Below are 27,486 nucleotides of genomic sequence, written 5' to 3'. Positions count from 1 at the left end.
CTAAGAAACAATATTTATTCTCAATAACATGTGTTTCTTAAATTATCAATAATATAGTCAGCATATTTAATTTTTTTATTATTATTATTAATAAACAAGACACAATAAAAAAAAAACAATGAGATATAGTAATTTATATATATATAAAATATGCTTTATATACAAAATATTATCGTAATATCGAGCTACAGTAATAATTATTATAACATACCTTTATTAAAGTCAAGCATTGTGTTTTATAATCATATTTTTAAAAAAAACGAAGAAGAGGAGTATAGAATATTGTTTTAAAATATTTCTGTAAATTTAGGGATTACTGAGGCGATTGTCTTACTCCCATTCCGTCGTCCCGGGAGGCTTAGCAGTTAAATCGTATAAAACCCGCGAAACCCCTTCCACCGTGTTCGTTATTTTATCGACCATTTCGTCCAAGATCTATTTTTTTTTCATTTTTATATTTTGCATGATTGAACTAAGGTAAATTAACCATATTTTAACTTAAGATGGATAATGGGTCATTTCATGCATAATCGATCAGGATTTGGCCGATCGTTTTAGGTATTCATATAATTTCGCATACAGCTTAAAGATCGTATAATCTGTATTTGGGCAAAATTTTTAGCCTCCTAGCCTCTGATACTTTTGATTAAGCAATTATATTTGATGAATCTTGCATCAAATTAGGTTAAAAAATTTTCTAGACTTCTTACTTACAGAATTAAATTTAAAATCCCCCCCAAGAAAAATCGGGAATATCCGATTTTTTTTAAAAAATAAAATTTAGGATAAACATTACAATCACCATTTTATATTATTGTTTAAAAAAAAATTAGAGTGAAGTCTCTATGACTTCATAAGCAAAATCAACAAAAACTAGTAAAAAAAATGAAAAATATTTTTTTATACTATAGATGGCGTTTCATTTTAATTAACCTAATATTCGTAATAATGTTTCTACGTGATAATTTCTACAAAATTTTTCCCTACGAATCGGAAGCCCAGTATAAAAATTGAAAAAAACTTTTCAAATATATTGTCATCACTCGAAAGATTTTGACATTCCAACAGAATGACATTTTCCCGCTACTGCGCACGAAAGTTAGCGCATGTGGCAGTGTTGGAGGCAGAGTGAAAAGGCTAGCACCAAGAGCCAGTTTACAGGGGACCCGAGCTGATCAAATAACAGCACCAATGGAGCTTTCCAAATAATAATATAAACTTGAATTCATGACAAAAGGTGAGTTATAAGATGCAGAGGAAGTTATCTTTTAATAACTATTTTTGAAAGCAAGGCCAATCGCAGGAACAAAAATTCATGTAGCGGATTCCTCTTGGATCGGAACGTTTTATGTAAAAAAAATGTATACGAGTGCAACAAAAACTACAATAGGAAATTTGGGGTAACGAAGATGAAAGTAATACGTTTAAAAATATATTGGGCTACCATGACATGCATATATGACTCAAATTGGTTATTGGCTTTAGTCATGAAAAAAAGAATGAGAAAACGGAACACCCTTGCGGACATCACCAATGTATAGGCGACACTCTTCATCTACCCGAGTAGCAAATTTTAACCACAGTTTCACGCCGACAGGAAGTAACTTACACGCCCCCCCCCCAGGAAAGGTTTGCATGCAACCGAAAAATTAGAATATATACAAAAGTACGCCATTTTTTTTTATTTATTAAATCGGTATTCTAATTCATATATTTCGTTTTTTTTAGAATGAAACAGGTGCCTTTCCCCGATCCGAACGAGATATTAAAAAAAAAATGTTGACATAATATGAAATAAGGAACGAAAATTAATTATTAATAAAGCAAGCCTTATAATTATGTATAAACAACATATTTTTTATAATTATATAAAAATTTATGGTCTGGTAGATGGTAACTTCGCGTAGATAGGTTGTCATTATATAGAAATATAGAAACATTATTCTGAATATTCGGTTAATTAAAATAAAACGCTAATATAAAAAAAAAAATTACTTAATTTTTTTCGATTTTATTTATGAAGTAGTAAAAGACTTCCCTCAAATATTTTTTTTTACACCCATATATAATGGTGGTAATAGTAATGTAGATCCGAATAAAAAAAAATCTGAGATGCCCATTTTTGCTTTATAAAAGTCCTAGAAAATTTTAAAAAAATACAGGCTTCTTTTTGATTAGTTGTTGTTAAACGGCTCGTTTTGAGCCAATTTTTAAAAACTGCTAATTCAATACTTCATCCAGAAAAAATATTACAACCTGAAGATTTTGCTAATAGAAGGAGCCAAGGTTTTAGACATTTATTATCAAAATCTCGAGGCTGAGGCAATATTTTTCTGGCTAAAACATATGAGTTAGCTATTTTAAAAATCGGCTCAAAACGAGCCGCTTGACAACACTAATTTTGATATATAATTGCGTAATTTTTAATCAATTATTTTATTTAATGATTACAGGCGACATTGGCCAAAAAAAAATTTCTCATGCGGTATCCTAAATATCTTCGAAAGTATAGAAGCTAAGAGGAGGCCAATATTTGGTCCAAATTATAGATAACAGAATTTTTATATCGTAAGGGGTCGTCTGCATATAGGTTTTTTCTGATTTGACATGGAATAACCCTGATTCGTTTATTAGAAGTGTTACAGACATCGATGTCAGCTGTAGTATAGACGCCATTGAAAGGCGTTTCGCTAAATATCATATTTATTACGACGAATGCGGTTTAAATTAGTATTAATATCATTAGTAACAAATTTTATAAATTGAAAAAAATTTCCGAACCTGAAAGGGTAAATGAACGCCGGGTCTCGCAGCTACCCCGGTCATAAAGTCGGCACTCACGAAAGGTCTAAGCACTATGCATCTAAGGACCGGATCATCACCCGATACGGGTGGCGTGGGATCCAATTGCAAAGGTAGCATGACAACAGGCATTTGACCGATCTGCAAAGTGTTAAAAATTAATTAACCTTCTTTTTTAAAAATAAATAATTTATTCCCTCAATCATGTCCCGGGGGGGGGGCGTGGGTATCTAGGAAGTGATTTCATAAATGAGCCAAAGAGTACCATTCACTTTTTAGACCCTTAAATATCTTCCCTTTAAAATGGAAATTGACGCTCGAACGCTGAAGAGGGGGGGGGGTGGTGGTGGGAAAAGAGGAAACCTTTTTAATCTGTTCCCTGTTAGGTCCGGGGGCACAATGGTGTAGGCATTCGTGGGCTACGTAGTCGGCTAACCTGAGCGTGCCCAGCGTTTTGGGAGTCACCAAAGTGGGAACTATTTCCGTAACCGGGAGTTTACATTCGGGGCCGAAAGCGTATACAACTCTGAATTCATAAATGACAAAGAATAAAAAAATAAAATGTATTAAAAATATAACACACGTATAATTTGTATGTATATATATGTCGTATGGGGATTCGGAATCTCTCAATCATAAAATCATTTAACTAAGGGCGATTATTAGATTTGGAAAATCTCATTTTACAGGAATCGTATTTCCGGCAAGTAATAGAGTACCCAAACTGTCTATTTCAAACAATTTTGCCACGAACTTTAGAACTGCTCCTAAGTGGATTTTTCATATAAATTAAAAAAAATACCGAAAATGTCTATGGCTGAAATTTAGAGGGTAAAAACTCCAAGCATCCTTAGAATACATTTCCGGGTTAAATCGGATTTAAAATTTTTTTATTAATTCGCCCTCGGTAAAGGATTTTAAATCAAGAGATTCCGAATCCCCACGAATTCCATACCCCCATATGACACACATATACTCAACGTTTCTCAGTATTTTCTTATTTCCGCTTCATATATAAAAAAAAACATATGCTTTTTGTGCAATATATTTCTTAAATTTTCTAGTTTTTGTGTGATATATAATAATGCTGGAGTTGGAGTGTGTTGTTATCTGTCGATTTACAATTGACATTTATGGACGTTTTTCAAATATATTTTTTTTTCGAGAAGAATACAGTTTGTTTTATTTATTCATTTTTTCTTCACTGTTTATAAAAAAAAATAATTTAATCACGTGATTTGGTGTTGTAATTGTTACATACGAAAGAAAATAAAGATAATTTAAACGGGCTGCAATATAGTGTTGTTAAAAAGCCGAGTTTTATCGGCTCCGACCTCGAGGTCGTAGCCAAAAAATTTGCTCAGGCTCAAGAGTTTGCTCAAGCCGATTTGTGATTAGTGTTGTTAAACGGCTGATCCTAACCCGCTTCTTGGCTTACGAGTGTTGTTAAACGGCTGAGCCAAGCCGGCTTCTTGGCCGCCATGCCGGCTTATCCCTAAACTCAGTCAAATTTTGAATCGAAAAATTTGACTCAGACTCAAGAGTTGACTCAAGCCTACTTTTAAGCCAATAATTAATTTATTTGTGATTAGTGTTGTAAAACGGTTTAGCCGTAATTTGAAGCCTTTCATTGATTTTAAATCAGTGATGCAATAATATAACTGCGTATTGAATGTTTTTCCTAGGACCCTTGCAATTTATTTTACTATCTCTCAGCCAATATTATCTTTAGAAATAAAATATTATGTAAAAAAAAATAAATAATAGCATAATTTAGGATTTGGTATAGAAAACTGTTTTAATAAACAAATTTTCTTTTATATATGAAATATCAAACTGAATAAATTTTATTTTGATATTTTACACTCATCTTACATGATTAAAATAGAAAATTGTATTTATAAATCTTGGTATAGTGAGCTTTTTAGACCATGTATCTATCTAGATAAATATGAAAAGTATCATAACAACTCTGGTGTATCAGGATATATAGGTTGTAATTTACTTTATTATTAGCATTAATTTTTTTTTAGTTATTAAATGAATATTATGAAGATAAAATTGCATGAAGGTTAATTTATATAATGAAATATTATATTTTTAATAGTATCATAAGATTTTAATAAAAACCTAATTAATGATTAAACATATATTCAATTAATTCTCATTAATTGGCCCTACTTTGTTTGAGAATGTTGATAAATTCCTCAACATCTATAAAAATTTTTAACAATTGTTTGATTAATAACCTTTCATTTCATTACAATAAAAAATACCCAATTATTCTCTTATATAAGGTAATTATAATATGTAACATTAATACAAATAGTGTATTTTTTTTCCCCTATGTATGCGCAACAAATTTATACAAAATAGATTAACATTTTTTATAAAATAATCATTCCTTAAATAAAATTATTTATAAAAAATTCTCTATAAAATCATTCTCTGTAAAATAAATCTCTATAAACGACATTCTCTATAATTGTTTTCTCTGTAAAAGTTTCTCTATAATTTCTCTGTAATGGTTTCTCTGTAATTACGTGATACCAAAAATATATTTATTTATTAAATTTTATATAACAGCATATAAAATCTTCACCAGATTACTCCATTCTCCCCCACCAATTTTTTTTTTTTTTGCAAAGTCTGTGCTGATTCTTTTTATTTTTTATTTAATAAAATTTGTTTTTTTATAGCATTTCTATCTTATATTTTCAATTATTATTTTATAAATGAAAAAAAATAAATTAAACAATACAATTACAAATAAAAAGAAATTATTATTATTTAAAAAAATAAATTTCAACAAGTTCCTATTTTATTTATCGCATAATGTAATTTTTTTAAATTATTATTTAATATTATTTATGCCATGACATGCCATGCTATAAATAAAATAGGCAAAGTTACATCCTTTTTTTAAAATATTTTATTATTTTTTGTACATATTTTTTTTTAGATATAGAATAGAAATTAAATTATAAATAATTTTTTTCTTTTATAAATTTTATGATATTTTGGATATATTATAATCGTTGAATAGAATGTATATTAGAGCCAGGGCCATAGCCATAGGAAGAAGGGGGGGGGGGGTCTGATGGTAACATAAATTAATAATAGTTAAATATTATTTTTTTTAAAAAAAACTAAAATTTTACAATATAAATTATATAAAATTAAATCCGCAAGCTGGCGTATTATTTTATTTATTTCTTTTTATTTATTATATGCCTTCATTTTATACTATTTTTTTAAATTCTCTTTTTAAATCCCTTATTTTGGCCTTTTAATTATAATGAAGCCAGCCGGAAAATAAGAGAAGAAAAAGTAATTATAATATTTTATTATTTTTTTCATGGGGATTCCAAATATTTAAAAAAAATATATATCCCGAATCAAACGTGGGGATTCAAGATCTCGAATCTCCTAGTTTGGGATTCCGAATCCCACATGATTCCATATCCCAATACGACACGGTGTTTAAATTTTTTTTAGATTTCGGTTATAAATTGTGACCTTGAATTCGTAGCAGCGCGATTGTGATCGCGATTTAACAGCTGATCGATTTTTTTTAAAACTATGTTTTTTTTTATCTTTAATTCTCAATTCCATAATAATGATCTGAGAAATAAGGATTTTAATAGAGAAAAATTGATGCCATAAAACAGGATTAAACTGCTGTCAGCTGTTAAATCGGGATTCGAGGTAACGCTTATCCCATATTTAAATAGAAAAGCCTAAACTAAAACAAAATGATATATTATTTTTCTAATAATTTATTAACAATAACAGACTTGGGGAAATGAATGATAAAGTAATCACCATATGATTTTTCTTTAAAAAATAATTTAATGATGAGAAACCAAACTTGATAAGCAATTTTTTTTATTGCACATTATTTTATTTACATTTATTATTATTCCACAGGTTTCTTAGAATATTTCCAATGTAATTATGTCATTCTCAAAATTTATAATAAATAATACCATATTTCTCAGTATTCCTTCGCCATAGCAAAATTATAAAAATTTTAACCAAAAAATATAATGTTTTAAAAAAAGAAGATGTTTATACAATCTAGAATAAAAATACCATATGAGATTCCATTCGTAAGGGTGTAAATAAAATATGAATATCAATTTAATATGATATAGAATGTCAGCTGTTTATTGGATATTTGGTATAATAGTTTTGCAATACCTTTATAATTTTTATGCCAATTCATATTTACTTGATTGACAGATGTACTTTACCTTTTCCTTAATTTGCCTCATTACCTTGAATTCATAGTGGCGCCATTGTGAACGTGATCTAACAGCTGACAGTTTTTTTAAAATATGTTTATGAAATCAATTTTTTTAAATTAAAATCATCATTTCTTAGATTATTACTATGAATTGAATTAAAATGAACAGATGATTTTAAAAATCGATCAGCTGTTAAATCGCGATCGCAATCGCGCCGCTAAGAATTCAAAGAGATTTAACAGATAAAAAAGGTTCAACGTTTATATAATTACCCGTAAAAAAAAGATAAAATAAATAAATGTTTTTATTGCCTCCGAAATGTTAAATATAAATATGATGGACGTATTCTTGAAAAAAAAATGAAAAATATGTCTGAAAAAAGGAAGAAATAACATCACGTGATCCCAATAATGCTTATTTATTGGTCCCCTAATATTTAGGGGGGGGGGCATCCAAGAGGTATGTAATACAAGAATTAGACATTTTACAAGGTGGGTATGATCAAACTATTTCAAGCGTGTTAATGTTCTCTTAAAAATCTTTTTATTTGAATTTTGAACATATTTGACCGGTGAATATACTATTCAATATCGTATTGTATTTCGTAATATCCACACTTGACTTTATTGGCTAGTGAACTTATTTTATAATACTTTTAGCCTTTATATTTAGATATTCCTTTATGGTATTTATAATATTTAATATATATATTATGGTATAATTTATTAAACAATTAACGCCAACCTGCGGATTAAATATTATTAAATTATGTATTTTAATAATGTTTTACTTTGAAAAAAATTAATAATCATATTTTAAAAAAAGAGATTACATTAAGGTAGGTATGGAAGTTGGTTATTTAAACTATGGATTTATTTAATAAAAAATATGAAAAGTGAAGATATATCTTTATCTAAATCTCAAATAAAATAATATATATAAATATATATATAAATAAATATATACTAGCTAATAACCCTCATTGCCTTAAAATAATTAAACCTATTTTAAATAGGTAAACTTTTGTTTGTTTACAATAATTTTTATCTTGAACTGTCAAATATAAATCTGATTCTATTTATCACTTCTTTGTTGTTATGATGTATTATAATTCATTATCGCTTTATCATATTTACAATTTAAAAGAGAGAAAATGTTGGAATAGAGTAATGTTTCTCGGGATGTTTTGTCCTCTACCAAAAGTATATAAGGAAGACCAAATGATATATTGTTGATGATGAATAAAGAATTTTATCAGGTTAAAAATGGATGCAATTTTTAAACTCTAATCACAAGCAAAATTAGTGTTGTTTAACTACCCAACTTTAGTCAACTATAAAACAGCGTAACCATGTTTTACTTCACCAATATTCGAATCAATCTTCAAGTTGAAACTCAACTTAGAGAGTAAATTCCATTTTTCAGGCTAAAAACTTGATCAAGGCACAATATAAATAGTCTAAGTTAAGTAATTTAACATTACAGAAATAAACTTAGAAAGAAAATTTTTTTTTATAATTAACCATTCCAATTCCCCATTCAAAATGTGGCCTTAGAGAAATTTTTTTTTTTTTAGTTTAATGAATAAGCGTTGCTAAAACATGCGTCCTCCCTTCGTTCATAGAAGCCCAAAATAGTTAGTAAAGCGAAATTTATTTCCAAAGTTAAGAAACTTTTAAAATAAAATAATATTCTTTCGAGTTTGTATTTAAATTATTTTATATTTTGATTTAGGCAAATATGCATAATTATTCGAATAAAGTTTGCTAAATTCGTAAATTTTACAAAATATTTTATCAATACTTATATAAAGCATGATGGCCTTTTTATCATTTTAAGTCATTAAAAATCCATCAAACTAAACTTTTTGATTATGGCAGGTCTAGTAGTTTATGTTTTTTTTTCCTTATGTTGTTTATTTATCAAACATGTGTATATTGTTTGTTATTACACATGTGTATGTTGTTTATTTATTCCACATGTTCATGTTGTTTATTTATTACACATGCGTAGGTTGTTTATTTATATTACACGTGTGTGCATGCTGTTTATTTATTACACGTGTGTATATTGTTCGTTTATTACACATGCGTATGACGCATTTTGTTTATTTTACATATAGTATTTTTCTATTTGTTTTTCAAAGTGAATTGATAGGAGAAGTATATTTCACTTTTATATTTTGTTTACATGAATAAAATGTGTCTTATATATAAAAAAAAATTAGATTAAAACAAATAAAATTGAGTGTAAAATTCTTAAGTAAGAATATACAAAAGCAAAGGATAAAAAAAATCATGAGAATATACAATTGTAAATTATAAATTAAGATATATATATAAAAAAATACGTAGACTAAGGAAAATATGATAACAAGATATTTATCAAAATCACCTGTTGATATTATGGCATACTTTTGGAATAATTTGAGCAAGGGAAAACAAATGATCCCAATTCAAACACTTAGAATCCGTAGGGATGAACGCTGCGTCAGACGACGCGTTTGAGTCGTCGGAACAAGAAAGAGCGCAAACGTAGCTGTAACTCCTTTTATCACCCTATTGTTTTTTTTAGTGTGAAAAAAAATATTGAAAGTTTTATCAGGGTTTCCAAAGCTTTATAAAAATAACTCTTAGCCAGAGTTGAGAACATGATGAAACGGGTCAAATCCAGTGATCAAAATTGAGCCTTATGCGAAAAACACATGTCGGAATTAGGAGAGTGATCTCCGGGGCTCAGTCCGATCCCCCCCCCCCCCTCCGGGTTCCGATTTTATTTCGGTCTTTAAGTGAGCCTAAATTTTTTGAAAATAATTTCGGTGAAGATCTCTAGAATGAACAAGAACCCTAGGAAAGAGATTGCATCTAAAGATACGGGGCATATTTGGATAAAATATTCAGTACCGGAAACCTCTATAGGCGCCCATACAAGTTCTGCTATTATAGCTGGGTTCCTTCGTAATTCAAAAAAAAATTATGTTTAGTCAACCTGAACACCTACGGATTTAACGGGAAGCAATATGGCCGAATATTTGACGTTCTTATCGTTTTTCAAGATGGCCACCAATGTCGCCTGATCGTTGCTTGTCAGGGTATCCCTCAGTTTTTGAACTATCGTATTAGACTTTTTTTTTCCAAAAAAAAAATAATAAAATATATTATAAATGTATAAAATTAATAATATCGATGATTTTCTTATTTCGAAAAAAATTTTTACATACGTGGCAAATCTTGGGATATTCCTCAGGCAAAACCTGAACGAGTAACTTGAGCACAAAGTTGGTTTCGGTGAAAGTCTTGTCGATGAAAGGTTCCATGGCGCAGATTATCCTGATGGCAAGGCCAGGGCCTGAAAAATGAGTGAGTATAAAGAGAGTATCAATAGTTGTGCGATTAAATAAACGGCTAAACATCGTTTTTAAACGAAACTTAAAAAGAGCAGAAGGTCGTTTTCGTTCGCTAAAGAATGGCAAAACATAGTTTTAACCGGGGCTTAGAAAGAACGGAATTGTACTTTTCGTTAGCTAAAGAAAAATGGCTAAACATAGTTTTTTTAACGGCGGTTTAGAAAGAGCAGAAGGTCGTTTTCGTTCGCTAAAGAATGGTTAAACATAGTTTTAACCGGGGCTTAGAAAAGAGCAAAATTGTACTTTTCGTTAGCTAAAGAAAAATGGCTAAACATAGTTTTTTTAACCGCGGTTTAGAAAGAACGAAATTGTACCTTTCGTTAGCTAAAGAAAAACGGCTAAACATAGTTTTAACCGACTTAGAAAAAGCAAAAAAAAGTCGTTATCGCTTGTTAAATAAACGGCTGTAACAAAATCTGTCACAGCCTCAAGGATTTATTTTTTAATTCTTCGAAGAGAGCAAATAGCTCACCGCGCCTTAATGCTCATCTGATTTATTCGCACATCTCTAAGTATAAAAATATTGAGATATTAAAAATTCACTAGTTTATGGAAATATGATGAATATATCATCATTTTTCATCAATCTATATTTGTACCGAATGACATATAAATAATACCTAAACCTGACGATATAATAAATGCATCCGAGAGCGTCATTGAATGCAAATCAGCTGGGACCCGCCATTTTTAATAAACCATATGGTTATTATTCTCATGTTAAAAATATACTATTTATCATCGTTGATCGGGTCAACTCTTTAATAAAGTTTGCGTCAAGACGTAGGGGAAATGAATTGGCCTCTCGTTTTAAATTTAAAATAAAAAATGATATGGGTAATCAAAATGGCGTCCCCAGCTGTTTTTCGTTTATGTGCACCTTTAATGAATGCATCGTCAGTCTAGGTATCATTATTTGTCATTCATTCATACATTATAAATCTAAACTTAACAGCGTTTTACCCCAATTTAAATTTCTTCCCTATTTTACGATTTATTAACATTTTTTTCACCCTTATCTAGAAATCTCGAAAAAGCCTAATAGGTAAACCAACTACTACAGTTACAAGTTACTTTGGTTGGCGTTACTTTATAAACCACGGATAAAAAAAATTTTTTTTTAAGCTATTACCCGGGAATGGATGCCGTTCCACGATTTCCTGAGGCAATTTCAAGTCTCGAGCCAAGGATCTGACTTCGTCCTTGTGGAAATCTTTGAGAGGTTCGATCACTTTACCCTGCGTAAAATTTTTTTAAATTAAAATTAAATTCGTAAAGAAACTTTTTAACCGTATTTATTTGTCACGTGAGAAGAGGTCAAAAAACCAACTTTCTTTTATCGAATTTAAAAAACAGAAATTTTTGAAAACCGGGTCGGTTCGAATATTTTAAATCGCTATATCATTAGCTGGAATAAAATAACAAAATTAGGTGTTTGTTAAACGGCTCGTTTCGAGCCGATTTTTAAAAAACAGCTGACTCAATATTTTAGCCCAGAAAAATACCGCCCGAGCCGCGAGATTTCGCTAATAGATGTCCGAACCTTTGTTCCTTCTACAAGCAAAAATCTTCAGGGGCTTGCGTAATATTATTCTAGATGAAATATTGAGTCAGCTGTTATTAAAAATCGGTTCTAAACGCGCCGTTTAATAACACTAAACGAAATGATATATATATTTAAATGTATCAAATTCATCTTATGTCTCATACTTCCCCCATATTAAATTTTATCGAGAAAAAAAAAACCAATTTCATACAAAAAATGGGGTGGGTTCGGTACGGAAAAGGAAAAAAAAATGACGGCTGGGCCGTTCATCTGGTGACCCCCCTGCAGGTCTCTGACAAAAAAATTAACAAACCTGAGCTCTCAGCATTCTCATGAGCTTGGTGTCGTTGTGATGCGTTTTTATAACCGACGCCTTCGAGCTCACCAAATGACTCGCACTCTCGATCAGGTCCGGTCTTAATGTTCCTTTTACGATTAATTTTTTATTTGTTTTTTTTTATTTAAGTTTTTAAAAAATAATTTTTAAAAAAGGGAAAATAAATAATAGTCGCGAGCGTTAATAATCCAAAATTTAGTAAAAAATTTTTTTTCCCCCATTTCATTTCTTGGAACTCTTCTCGTATTTAACTAATTCTCCTTTCTTCCTAAGATCTGACACCAAAATGCCATAAATATTGAACAATCTCTTCGACCTGAGCAACCCAGTGTTCAATTTCACTATCAACATTATTAATTTAAAAAGCCGTTATGAACCGGTTTGAATGTATATATAAGGGTTTCAGTTCGATTTCGCGGTTTATTTCGAAATCTTTGCCCGCCATAAATTGAATAGCGAAATAAGGAATTTTTAAAACCTAAAAAAAAAATTAAGATAAAAATTCGGAGCTGTCACGAAATAATATCATTTTGGCAAAATTTTGCTCAGCCGGGACCCTGTAATTTTTGACAATATGTCATTATCGATAAATTCTAATGAATGAATAAATCCAAACTGTAAAAAAAAAAATATATATAAAAATTATTTAAGCAATTTAAAATATGATATAAGAAATTTAAATTATATTTTAAAAAATAATAATTTAAATGTTTGAAAAATATAGATTAAAGCACAAAAATATTTTGTAGTGAGAATCATTTCAAGGATGAATCAAGAACCATTGATTCAATCATTAGATTTTCTCGATAATTATAAAAGAAAAATTGAAGGAAAATAAAAAAAATGATGCAGCCCTGGAAATATATTAAGAAATTATGATAAAAATATTATTTAAAAAAAAATTGCATTGAACAATTTGAGGATTAAAAATAAAATGTGGAAATATAGAATGGAAAGAAAAATAGAATAAATACGCGTACCTTGGCAGAAATAAACGTTATTGACATCTAATTTCATTTCGCTGATAATGTCATCGGCTACCTAAAAATACAAATGATAATTTAATATAAAAAATGAAAGGTCGAAATAATCGATCACCTGAACAAATATGTCCCCTATGATCCTCCGCTTAATCTCCGGATTGACCACTTTGCATAGGGGCTTTAGCATGATGTTCCCATCGTAATTCTTGAAGCAGTGAGGTCCCATTCCCATTTTAACCAAGGCTTCCTCCACGGCTCGTGAAGGGGGATTCAGCGATTTGTTGTCGGGATTTTTGAGGGCCGTCATATTAATGGCACAGCATCGACAAACGTCCACCATTTTGGGCGATTTGTGAGCGCAGCAGCATTCGCAATGTTTTATTTCTTCGATTTGTGGGATGAGATTTAAAAATTTTATATTTATTCGTTTCTATCTTTCTTACTTTATATGAAACTTTTTGTTATAAAGGGGGAAGAAAAAATATATAATAATACCTATATTAGCTCCATCTAACCCATTTTCGCTGCTAGGCGGAGGACTGTTATTGTGGTTATCTCCACCCTTGGGATTCAATCGGCCTATCATATTGAACGTACGGCACACCATTTTGGTATTGGTCTCCTTATCTTTATTGTTTATTTTTTGTAGGAAAATTTAAAAAAAATTTCCGCTTTTAACAATGACAGGATAATAATACCTAGACGGACGACGCTGCATTCATAATAATGCACCTGAGAGCGTCGTTGAAATGCGAATCAGCTGAAGCCGTCATTTTGGTAACCCATAATAGTTAATTAATAACTTTGCTTTCTCATTGTCATCGATGATCAGGCAAATTCTTTGATAAAGTTTGAGTGTCAGACCATAGGTTTTAAAATTATTAGTAACTATATGGGTAATCAAAATGGCGTCCCCAGCTGTTTTCCTTGATGTATGAATGCATCGTCCAGTCTAGGTATTATATACTAGTCAATTGGTCTTTACGTTCCAAATGACTTACGATAACTACCACGTTTATTTTTAAACTGAAATTTTTATCGATATGGTATATATCATAAGAATAAACGAATAAAATTTTGTCCGATGAATTTTACCGGGTAAATCATCAAAAATGGTCGACTGGCTCTACTGCCCAAATGGGTTCATTTTGATTACTACGCTTAAATTTCTATCATTTTTAAAAATTAAATTTATATTAATTCTAGATTTTTCTTTCTCTAAACATCTTGGCATTCCTTGTGCTGTTTGTTATTCAATGTCATAGAAATCAAATCTTTTGCGACTATAATTTTTTTTCCTTTGTATTTTCCCATTTTTAAAAAAAATAATAATATGATATGCTTAAATCAAAATTTAGGAATATGATTGAATAAATTCTATGATTATATTTATAGTTTACATATTGTCAATGATTTATTAATAAAGCGACTGGCGGTGCATAAGCTATAAAGACCAATGCACTCAATCTGAATTCTACCCTCGCTCCTAACACAGTCCTGTAGAATAGATACATCATTTTAGCTATCAATCTGCCCATTCTTCATAGGAGACTAGAATTACTTGATATAAAAATTCTCCGGGAAGACAGCGAAGCTTAATATTTTTTCCTAGAATTCTCCATAGAAAATAAAATGAGCTAGATGTGGGTGCCTTATTAACCCCTATTAAACCCTCTATAGATACTCTAGAGGTTCCTGATAAAAATTATTGAGTATACAAAGATCAAATCCAATTTGTGCATACAAACATGGGAATGAAAAATAGTACTCAAACTCGTTATCCAAAAAGTGTTAAAATGACTTTAAAAAAATATAATTCCTAATTTGGGCACAAAATTAAAATTTACTTAGCGGATTTCGCTAAGGGGAATCTTAATTGGAAAACGATTTTTTCTAAGAGGTCCGAACAAGCCCCAGGTCCTAAAATAGGTCGGGTTAGATGGGTTGCCAGTAAACCTGTCCTTGTTAAGTCCGTGTTGACAACTCGGGTTTAGGTCCCAAGGTTAAACGACGATACCTTTAAAATAGGATTGCGCGATTCGTAAATTATCGTCGATCCAATATTTTCCGACCCGATATTTATTCAAAACCGATAACCGGTATTGAAGATTAATTTTAGGCGAATATCTAATAAATAACGGATCGGTACGGTTCTACCCTTTAAAGAAAGTTTATCAGAAAATTCTTAGTCTATGCTATCGAATTTTACCGCAGCAAGCGCAACAACAGCAGCAATTGATGGCGGGGTCGAAAGTCGTAGAATCGGTATCAAAAGCGTCATCTATAATGGATATGGAGTTTCGATTCTTGATCGACACGGAACTTGATTTTTTTTATATATAAAAACGAGGAAAATACAATTTTAAATCATAAATTAGGAATAGATAATTTCTCCTTTTTTAAAAAAATTCGAATTTATTTCTTTCGATTATTCGCTTCAGCCATTTCCCCTGTCATTATTTATTTTGAGTGACATGTTGTCCGATGTCAATCTTTAACATTTATAATCTAGTCGATTATTTTATCCTTGATCATAACGTCCTTTTTTTAAAAAAAAAAAATTTCTAAATATTTCAACTTCAACTTAATAGCGCGGTATTTTTGTTTTTTGCATCGAAAATTCGTTACAATGTAAAAAAGAAAGAATGGCGATTATTTTTTAAAAAAAATAACCGCTAACTCATACAGCTATAACCCCCCCCCCCCTACCAAAAAAATAAGCCATTTATCGCGAGAAGTAAGTAGCTTATAAAAGGTCGCGATTTTACCTATTTTAGATTAAAAATTTTGAGTCGAAATAATGAAGATTTTGTTAAATAGATGTCCAAGCCTATATGCCCCACCTATCAGTAAAATCTTCAGGTTGCCTAAATAATTTAAAGAAGTTCTAGCGCTCTCTCGCTCTCCAAGCATCAAAAAATATTGGTAAACCCGGCATTTTTAGTGGGGAAAAAAAGGAAGAACGTCGCGCCGATATTTTAGCAACAGCTGATTTGCAAATTTTAGGGTAAACTTTAACGTTAAACGAAATTAAAATCGAGATTCGATTCGGAAAAAAAACTACTTTTGTCCGGGGCAAAATAAATATTTAAGCGCGTCCTCGAGATCTCGTTAAATAGATGTCCAATCCAAACCTTTCTGCGTCACGTGCTATTTTTGTTTCGGCTAAAATATTGGGTTTAGCCGCTTTTAAAAAAAGCCAATAACGCCGTTTAGCGGCATTAGCGAAGAAGAAGACAAGGTGCGGGGGCCTACATATGTTATTTTTCGAGCGCGTTTTTTTAAAAATTTGAAAATAAAATTTTGATTTTACCGGAAATACATTCCAAGCATGATTGGAATACCTATCTTATGAATTGTAGATAATTTTAAACCGGTGACTTTTGAGTCATTTAGAAATTTATATTTATATTAATAATAAAATATATATATATATATGTGGGAAAAACTTTTTAAATTATAAAATTATTAATTAAGTTTAAATGTTTACGGGAAAAAATTGTCTGAAATTCGTAGGGTAAGGTAATCCGAACATGACGGCCATGCGTTTCCGGTAGAATCAGAATAACATTTCCGGGAAAAAAACATATTGACGCTAACATGTATATTAGAATTTTAAAAAATTTTTTACAGGCTTAAATTGCGTTCAAAAAACAAAGGGGTAAACCGCGATTCCCTATCCTAGTTGGAAAAGCGTCTAATTTTGAGGGAGAAATTGCCATTTGTTGATGTTACTGGCGGAGTAAAAGAAAGTAATTATTTATTCATTTTTTTTTATTGGAGGGGTTTCAGCCAATGGGGAGGGAGGGTGAGTTTGTTCGAATTAAAAATTTGTTCAGAAGGAAGACGCCCGTTCGTAATTCTCTATTAGGGATTTTTTTTTCTTCCTAAATTCCCGTTAGAATTTTTAGCGATGCCATCCTCTGTGAATGTAAGTTAGAGGGCAACGCGCTTAAGAATGAGAGGCGATGGCCCAGCTTTTTGTGGGATCGATTGCTGCATGGTTTCGATGTTCTCCCCCTTCTACTATAACTATATACAGGCAATTGAAACCGTGCCGACCCTTAGAGTGCACCAGTAAGAGATATTTGACAAGGGCTTACGGTTGGACCTTAGCTATAAACTATGTCATCGTACATTCAACTGATCCAAAAAAATGTAACCTATTTCTAGGACAGTGTCGATACTAAATATCAGTTCGGTGGCAATCATCTACCATTTTATTTAAAAAAAAAAATTGTATCTATAAAAACCGATCCTATATAAATATCATAGTTATATTTTAGTTATTTTTATATACACAATTATATTATTATTTTTTTTAAAATATTTTATACATAATTTGCTAATAATAATTAGGGCTGTGCCGATATTAAATATCGGATCGGCACCGGTATTTAGCGTTTTCTAAAAAATATCGAATCGGGCCGACACCTGTAAAAAACCGATCCGATCCGATATTTTTACTTTTCTTTTTTTTTTGACATTTTATTTTATGTTGTGTATGATTTATTTTACATTATTATAATATTTTAAGAAAGAAAGAAAGAAAGAAAGGAAGGAAGGAAGGATGGAAGGAAGGAAGGAAGGAAGGAAGGAAGGAAGGAAGGAAGGAAGGAAGGAAGGAAGGAAGGAAGGAAGGAAGGAAGGAAGGAAGGAAGGAAGGAAGGAAGGAAGGAAGGAAGGAAGGAAGGAAGGAAGGAAGGAAGGAAGGAAGGAAGGAAGGAAGAAAGAAAGAAAGAAAGAAAGAAAGAAAGAAAGAAAAAAAGAAAGAAATTTTATTCTTTTTTAAAATAGATTTATAGTAAAAAGTTTTTTTTTATAAAAATACAAAGGGAGGCCCAAAGTTTAATTTATTTTAAATCTTTTAATTAAATAATAACGCCAATTTTATTATTTATGAATATAAGTATTTTTTTTAAAATGTAGATCTGAATTATGGGAAATATTTTACAAAAGATAATGATAATTTTGGAAAATGCGTTATCTGCGGAATCATCCGAGTCTGCCTTCAGTAGGGCAGAAGATATGGATAGTGCATATCTTAGAGGCTTATTGCCAGAAAATCTAGAGAATGCCCGGCCCGAGTTTGAAAAAAAACCGGTCATGGCCTTATAATATAAAACCCGGGCCGGGCCGTAAAAAATTTTGAAAAAGATCCAAGCCGGGCCCGATACCTCTGCAGGTCTCGGCTCTCATATTTATTAAAAAAAAGTCTAATATATTATAATTTTATATATTAAATATTACAATTTTATAATTCATACCAACATAAAATGGATATAATATTAAATATATTTTTTTTTTTAAATTATAGTCTTAATTGTAGAAATAAAAAAAAAAATTAAATTAAATTCATAATTCGATTTTTTGCATAAAAAAATATTGATTTCTTTCTTAATTACATTTGGTTCAAAAAGGGGGTGATAAAAAATCAGTATAAATATCGGATCTGTATCGATATCGGATCGGTTTTGAAGCGATATCAAAAAATATCGGACAGGATCGGTGAAAAATATATGGATCGGTGAAAAATATATGGATCGGCACAGCCCTAATAATAATAAAATGTTTAAAATAAAAAATGAAAAATTCAATTAATTTTTAAACTACGTATATTGTATATTACTAAAATTTTACGTTTTTGTAGCCTAATAAATATCATTCTGAGAAGTAAAAATTCTATCGTACATTAACTAAAATCAATAAGATTTTATGTTTCTTGTAAGACTAATAAATATTATTCTGAGAAGTAAAAATTCTATCGTACATTAACTAAAATCAATAAGATTTTATGTTTCTTGTAAGCCTAATAAATATCATTCTGAGAAGTAAAAATTCTATCGTACATTAACTAAAATCAATAAGATTCTATGTTTCTTGTAAGCCTAATAAATATCATTCTGAGAAGTAAAAATTCTATCGTACATTAACTAAAATCAATAAGATTCTATGTTTCTTGTAAGCCTAATAAATATCATTCTGAGAAGTAAAAATTCTATCGTACATTAACTAAAATCAATAAGATTTTATGTTTCTTGTAAGCCTAATAAATATCATTCTGAGAAGTAAAAATTCTATCGTACATTAACTAAAATCAATAAGATTCTATGTTTCTTGTAAGCCTAATAAATATCATTCTGAGAAGTAAAAATTCTATCGTACATTAACTAAAATCAATAAGATTCTATGTTTCTTGTAAGCCTAATAAATATCATTCTGAGAAGTAAAAATTCTATCGTACATTAACTAAAATCAATAAGATTTTATGTTTCTTGTAAGCCTAATAAATATCATTCTGAGAAGTAAAAATTCTATCGTACATTAACTAAAATCAATAAGATTTTATGTTTCTTGTAAGCCTAATAAATATCATTCTGAGAAGTAAAAATTCTATCGTACATTAACTAAAATCAATAAGATTTTATGTTTCTTGTAAGCCTAATAAATATTATTCTGAAAAGTAAAAATTCTATCGTACATTAACTAAAATCAATAAGATTTTATGTTTCTTGTAAGCCTAATAAATATTATTCTGAGTCTAAAATTTCTATCGAACTTTTAAATGATTATAATTTTAGCACGAATAAATGATTAGCTTACAAAGTAAAAATGCAGGAAAAGAAGTTAATCTTTTTTTTTTAAGAATTGCAAGTACAAAAAAAATATACACTACAGAATGAGTTTTAAACGCAATGCTAAAAAAAAGAGGCGAGCATGCGCGGTTTTTAATCTATGGAACGGAACACTTTCAGGAACTTTGGGCAAATTTATGGAATGGGAACGGAACAGGAAATGCCCTTGTTCGGGGTTCCTGCTTTTTAATAAGTGATCAAAGAAGGGAAAAAAATATCCAGATTTCGTTTAAATTAGCGAAACATTATTTCAGCACCAACCTATTGGAGTTAAAGTTGGAGTTGGGGTGGTTAGGGTTGAGGTTGGAATTGTTGATGAACTTCGACAAACAGCAATTCATGACCCCGGGGTAAGTCATATCAAAGAAGTCTGTATACGGAAGCGCGTATTGCAGGAAACGGTTAGAGGCGTTAACCACTTTAAATGTTTATATAAGGAAAGATATATATATATATATATATATACATATATATTAGTATATAAGCGTGTGATATGAAAATTTTCCGGATCATAGGAACCTTTGATTGGCAATCCCAGTGTTTTGGATAGATTTTTCTCGATGAGCATGCTTTCTTGGTGCCTCAGGAATCCGTTGTCGATATGCAGAGCTATTATTTGTTCGGGTCTGAGACACTTTTTAAGCAGGGCTAAACACGTGCAAGAATCGACACCGCCGCTTAGCAATAGCTATATTTATTTTTTAATTTTTTTTTTCGTTTAAAACGTTAAATTTTTAATTTTTATATCAAATATTTTCTTTCGACCATTTGTTTCCTAGCGAATTTTATATTTACCCCCCCCCCCCCTAAAATTAAATAAAGATGGTGGTCACTTAATTGGGCGCCATTTCTTGTGAACGGTATCAAACATACTGTCAAATATTAATGTTTTAGGGGGGGTCATACTGCGCATTTTAGAAAAAAAATCAAATCTATTATAAATAGTGGCACTGCCAGAGTATTCGGGGGATACAAAGAGCGGTGCAATTGTTGTAACCGGATGTGAATATATATATAACGCGTACCAAAACATGTCCGTTCTTGACCTTGCTTTTGATTTCTTCGAGACAGGCCAACTCCCTGTTGGGGAGAGTGAAGTTGGGCTTACAATTAGCTATGTTGAATACAAAATTCCTGAGAATATCCTTGCCACAGGGGGTCAGGTCCACTTCAACGTGAAATTGAACTCCGTATATCTTGTGCTTCTCGTGTTCTAATCCTTTTGATTTTCATGGAGAATTTTTTTTTGATAAAAAAATAAATAAAGTATATATATAATATTGATAATTTTAAAAGTTACAATTTATCATTTTTTGTAACTTTGTAAAGTGTTTCCAAAGAAGAAGAAAAAAGTATCGGATAATATTTTCGCAGGCCTGAAGATCTTTGGTCATAAGATGGCATAAACGTTTGGACACCTATTAGCGAAATCATGTGGTTTAGGCAACATTTCTAACGGCTCAAAGCCGAACACTACTAAAAGCTTAATTTTGTGTTTAAGCTTTGTTTTCCCCGTTAATTTAAAAACAAAGGCTTAACAGCGAAACGCTAGATCACTCGAAAACTCCAGTTAAGACGCGACCTTAAAGGATTGCGGAATCGTTTTATAAGTAACATCTCGGTGGTTGGGTAAATATCCTAAGAATCCAATTATTTATACCATTTTAAGTTTAAAATTTAAAAAAAAAAGGATTTTGGATGTGTGGATCGGTGGAGATAGTATATATTTTTGATATTGGCTCTGCAATGTTGCATGAGGGTTCTAACAACAATGAGTAATATTTTTTTTAAAAAAATTCATATTAAGAATAATGGTTCCTTTATCTTCTAGGCTTGAAAAAAATAATATATTATATCTGTGATGGGCTAATTTGGGGTTATATATATATTTTTTGTATAAAATGGCCATATCATATGGTCAGAAGGAATGACATATGTAACAATACCTAGACTGATGATGCTTTCATTAAAAGTGTACAGCGATGAAAAACAGCTGGGGACGCCATTTTGATTACCCATATCATTATTAAAAAATATTAAACGAGAGGTCAATTTTATTCCTATGTCTGACGCAAACTTAAGAATTGCCTCGTCATCGAGAAAATAGGGAAGCAAATTATCAATTTAATAGTAGTTTTTTAACATGAGGATAATTAGTATATGGGTTTCCAAAATGGCGGGCCCAGCTGTTTTTCATCGATGTACACTGAATGCATATGTCATCGGTTAGACCCGAATTTTTTTCCCCCATTTTTCTAACCCCCAGGCCCAGTGTATTTTTTTTTCTAAGGCCCAAAAGGTCCCGCATTTTTCAAAACCGTACAATTTTAAGGCCATTCCGGGTCGAGTTTATGTTGACAACCCGGATCGAGTTTATGTTGACAACCCGGATCGAGTTTATGTTGACAACCCGGATCGAGTTTATGTTGACAACCCGGATCGAGTTTATGTTGACAACCCGGATCGAGTTTATGTTGACAACCCGGATCGAGTTTATGTTGACAACCCGGATCGAGCCAACAGCTGGTATTCGTAAAAAAATGATATCATTTAACTTCGATCAAAAATGACAAATAAATATTAGGAGCTAGATATAAAAAAAAGGCGTCTTATTTTTTTTTTTTTAAAAAATATTTATTTAATAACAGAACATGCGCACGATATCCACTAAAAAAAATCGATCGAAAAATAATAAAATAACGTAATTCTCACTAAGAAGGTGTTTCTAATTACCAACCCGATATAAATATATAAAAAAAAATAAATAATTACCTTTCCTCGGGGAAAGATAATTTTTAAGAAAAAAATTTTGATTTTTTTCTTTAGTCGAAAAAAAAAATCGTTAAAAAAATCAAACCTAGTGGAATGAAGAAAAAAAACTTGATGAAAATCTTTAAAATATTTTTATAAAAATTTAAATTTCTTAAAATAAAAGTTCAGTCTTTAACAAAAAAAAGAAAAATGAGGAAAAATTGTAAAATAATTGTGTAATTGAAAAATTTTACAAAGAAAGAAAGAAAGGAAGAAAGAAAAAAAGAAAGAAGAAGGCTCAAATCTGATAAGCTTCGAGATTTCGTTCACCGATATTTCCAATCTTTGTGCCCATCTATGAGCAGCAAAAAATCGTCGCGCTGATACATTTCTGGATAATATCGAGTTGGCCCTTGTTTGGAAAATCGACTCAAATCGAGCCGTTGACAACTGCTAGCAAGCACGTGATCGATCCTTCACGAATCAGGCGTATACGATGACAATCACGTGTGGACACGCAAAATCAGCAATTATGCACAAAAATATTCGAGCAATTTTTTTTTTCCGTATCAGTAAAAAAAAATTTCGCCTTAGTTTAAAGGTTATTTGGCATTTCGAAAGTCCTGACAAATATATACAGTGTATTTTTTTTTATCAATGACATATAATAATACCTTAGACTGACGCCCGCCAATCATAATAATGCATTTGAAAGTGTCGTTGAATGCAAATCAGCTGGACCCGCCAGTTTTGGTAACCCGTATAGTTGATTATTCTCATGTTCAGAACTAAGATTAAATTGATAACTTGCTTCCTTACTATCTCGATGATCAGGCAATTCTTTAGCAGAGTTTGTGTCAGACATCGGAATAAAGTAGCATCTTGTTTAAAATTTTTAATAATTATATGGGTAACCAAAATGACGTCGCCAGCTGTTTTTCATTGATGTACGCTTTTAATGGATGCATCGTCAGTCTAGGTAATATTATAAGCAGGGTTGTGGTCAAATTCAAATATATGTTTTTTAAGTTAATATTAACTTTATTTTGAATATAATAGTAAAATGAATCTATAATATTAATTTTTTAAATTCATTGTCATTCAATAACTAATGTGTAAGCTATCTGTATCAGAGTCTTATTCTGATTCATATTCAATATTATCATTTTCTTTAATATTTTTTAATCAATTTTCCTGATGTCTTAGATTTTAAATCGATTTCTATTTTCATAAGAATATTAACCCAAATCGACCTATTTCTGACTAAAGAAGAAGTAGAACTAGGAATTGTTAGTCTCTTAATGGGCAGGGTAGACAAAGTTTAATCTATTAACTTGAGGTCGGAATTGATTGTTTCTGGAAATTACTACTTTCTACATAATTTGCTATATTAAACATGCTGTTTTTGCTTCTGAAATTAATTATATCACTTAAAATATGTTGGTCATCACTATCTTGCAAAATAGCTAATTCTTGAATTATATCCTTCATTAATTTCACTACTAGTGATTTCTCCTCTTGATATTGTGGACCCAAAAAATAAGTAAACATTGTGATCACATGTATTTACATCGTTTTTGCCTTTTTATAAACATATTTTTAATTTATTTTTCCTTTAAATTTTTTAGAGTATATAACCGTATTTGACAGGTCAAATATTCCGGTCAATTGACCGACTTGCCAACCCTGATTATATGTCATTCATTTTTTTTAAAACTAAATATTTTGGTGCCCATTTTTACTAATATTGAGTTAATGACATGGTATAATAATACCTTAGACTGGAGGATGCATTCATTGAAAGTGTACATCGATGATAAACAGCTGAGGACGCCATTTTGATTACCCGCCATCATTATTGAAAAATTTTAAACGAGATGCCGATTCATTCCCTATGTCTTGAATCAAACTTTATTAAAGAAATTGCCTTGCTCATCGATGCTAATAAGGAAGCAAAGCTGTCAATTCAACATTAAAGTTTCTAACATGAGAATAATTAACTATTACGGGTTACCAAAATGGCGGCTACAGCTGATTTGCATTCAATGACGCTATCAAATGCATTATTACGAATGCGCCGTCAGTCTAGGTATTATTTATATGTCATTGTAACGAGTATGAGCATGTCAAATCGAAAAGAAGAAAAAAAAACAATTGCAAATTTTTTTTATCTATTTCCCCCATTCAAACCAGGGTTCTACTTCTAGTTCTACATAAAAAAAATTTTTTTTTGTATACTTACCCTTACCTATGCCTTGAATCTATTTAGAAAATTTTCCGCTAAACCCTTCTCTAAACATCCGCTAGCCATGCCTCGAATCCATTCTTCTAAACCCTTCTCTAAACATCCGCCCATGCCTTGAATCCATTCAGCAAATTTTCTGCTAAACCCTTCTCTAAACATCCCACTACCCGATTGAACACACCAATACAAGGGATAGACCCGATTACCAATTATTAAATGTAAACGACGTAAGTTTCCGAATATGAGAACCCAAGTTCCTTGAAGTAGGATAAAGAGCGATTTCCAAAGGTTATCATGTGGCGGTGAAAATTATAGAAATGCTGAACTATTTACGATTTTTAGTTACTCATCTTTCTCAAGACCATCGAGGGTAATGAAAAACATAGCCTATGCTGTCGTTCTTGTAAAGGTAGAACTGTTAAACATAATTTATGTAATTCGATTATCTTTAGGTCATTAAGATCAGCTCAAATTTAATCTATCCTTGAACCTCCAGGTCTTTTTAGGTCTAACGGGAAACGTCCAGATGGAATTTCTTAAATTCTATGGAAGTGAGGTCAATTCATGATTTCGCATTGATCCATTGGCTCCTTCCAATACAAGAACATATATTAATTCCTATAATTTCCACCACCTTAACAACCTTTGGTATTTAATAACTCAACCTGATACTTGCTCTGACTGCAGTTATACCATCGAGGGTAGTGGAAAACATAACTTTCATTTTCGTTCTTGTAATGGTCAAATTGTTAGACATAATTTATGTAATTCAATTATCCTTAGAGTCTTGAGATCAGCTCAAATTCCATCTATTCTTGCACCTTCAGGCATTTTCAAATCTGATGGGAAACGTACAGATTTTCTCAAATTCCTTAGAAGCGAGGTCAATTCCTGATATGGGATTAATTGTTCATTGATCCATTGACTCCTACCAATCAACCACTTAACATCCTTGAGAAAAAGGAGTAAACTAAAAATATCAAAATATTCAAAAATTTCACAACAACACATACTCATTCCTATAATTTCCACCACCTTAACAAACTTTGGGAATCATACTTTATCCTTTTTCAAGGAACTTGGTTTCATTCATAAACTAATGAACAAACCTTGTAAAAAAAATTTCTTGAGACAAAGACACACCAAAGCTAATCACAAGGCAAATTAGCTTCATGAGTAGCCTCATCCTGAAAGATGATTATTTTTAACATTAATATATATTGTGTGTTGTCTTTATATATATATATTTTAAATTGTGCGATTATGAGAAAAATCTATAATATTTGTATAATAATATAATATTTAAAAACAATTAAATAAATCATTATTCATAAAAAAGTTATTAACTAAAAAAAAATATCCCATAAAAATCTTAATTGATTAGGTCAGGTATTGAACCTCAAATGTAAGCATATTAAAATTAAAATTGTCATTTTAATATATTCTAACCTTAAAAAATTATTATATATATAAAATATATATTTGTCAATAATTAAAAAAAATTTTTTAGAAGGAATTTAACAAACTCGCATAATAGTATTATTAAATTAGGTCTAAATGAGATGATAAGTGAAGTAATAACAATAATATTACTAATGTGAGACAGAACTAGTACTACACCTGATAATTATCTGTGTAACAAAATTTTATCAGCTATAAAATAATTATATGTTTTACCAAAATGTTGTAAATTTTGATAGTTAATGTTGTAAATCAAATAAAATGTAAAATCCTTGTTCAACAAAAATAATTATTTACAAATAAATATGTATATTTGTATAATATTTCATATTTATAATCTTACCTACAACTAATGGACCAGAAAGAGCATTTGATTTTAATCCTTTTCCTAATTCAATCAAACTATCACCATGAGTTAATAAAACCATTTGGTCAGCATTTATACCTCTGTTACAAATTAATAAGTTATTTAACAAATTCATAAATAGTAAACTTATATAACAAAGAATGAGTATCTAATTTGACTGGTAGTACTCCATCTTCCCTAGAGGCTGCAGGTTGTATAACACCATCAAACACATGATTTATTAACTGAAATACAATTATGTATAATATAATTTATAAAAATATTACTTGAAATCCATAGCATATTCCCAAAATAGGTATTGTTGACTCGTTTGATGATGGACTGACAAATGAGTTAAATATTGAAGGATGGCAGTGTGCAGAATATGTATCATAAACAGAACCTGGGCCTCCAGATATGATAATTGCTTTAAATGGATTACCTGATGTTTTTACATCACTTAATAACACTGATAGAGGAGTATCCATAGGCATAATGATTGATTCTACACATAATTCTCTAAGTGCTCTATCTATCAACTTAATTGAATATAAAATTAGTGATTTCACTATAATACATTACTTTCCCATATTGGGCACCAGCATCTAATATTGCAATTTTATCATGAACCATTGGAATTTAGGAATCTAAAAGAATTTACTAAAATAGAATTGAAATTAAATATGAATGCGATACATATTAAAAAGCGAAAAATGTGATTTTA

General features: G+C 30.4%; 1 protein-coding gene across 1 annotated transcript; it reads right to left on the bottom strand.

Annotated features, from left to right (window-relative positions):
• Positions 1-146: 146 nt before the first annotated feature.
• LOC135929127 (GMP synthase [glutamine-hydrolyzing]-like) lies at positions 147-27,486 on the bottom strand. The gene is made up of 19 exons (XM_065465642.1): positions 27,345-27,486; positions 27,050-27,301; positions 26,910-27,007; positions 26,760-26,863; positions 20,985-21,178; positions 20,479-20,647; positions 20,221-20,377; positions 15,534-15,646; positions 13,820-13,951; positions 13,440-13,708; positions 13,322-13,382; positions 12,318-12,430; positions 11,591-11,696; positions 10,273-10,400; positions 10,041-10,175; positions 9,447-9,610; positions 3,166-3,328; positions 2,782-2,943; positions 147-435 (listed from the first exon to the last, which is right to left on the bottom strand). Exons 1-19 carry the CDS (start codon positions 27,393-27,395, stop codon positions 331-333), a joined length of 2,676 nt encoding a protein of 891 aa, XP_065321714.1. The 5' UTR covers positions 27,396-27,486; the 3' UTR covers positions 147-330.

This window comes from Gordionus sp. m RMFG-2023, chromosome 4 (genome assembly GCF_954871325.1).
Source record: "Gordionus sp. m RMFG-2023 chromosome 4, tfGorSpeb1-WG-v2, whole genome shotgun sequence".
NCBI lineage: Eukaryota > Metazoa > Nematomorpha > Gordioida > Chordodea > Parachordodidae > Gordionus > Gordionus sp. m RMFG-2023.
Note: the sequence above shows the minus strand (reverse complement) of the source record. Positions and strands in the feature narration are given on the sequence as shown.

Excerpts from the sequence above, each read along its gene's own strand:
- LOC135929127 (XM_065465642.1), bottom strand. The coding sequence starts at position 27,395 with ATGGTTCATGATAAAATTGCAATATTAGATGCTGGTGCCCAATATGGG. Across the intron at positions 26,864-26,909 it reads ACTCATTCTTTGTTATATAA|AGGTATAAATGCTGACCAAA; the intron begins GTTTACTATTTA and ends AATTTGTAACAG. Across the intron at positions 20,378-20,478 it reads ACTGGGATTGCCAATCAAAG|TGGTTAACGCCTCTAACCGT; the intron begins GTTCCTATGATC and ends AAACATTTAAAG.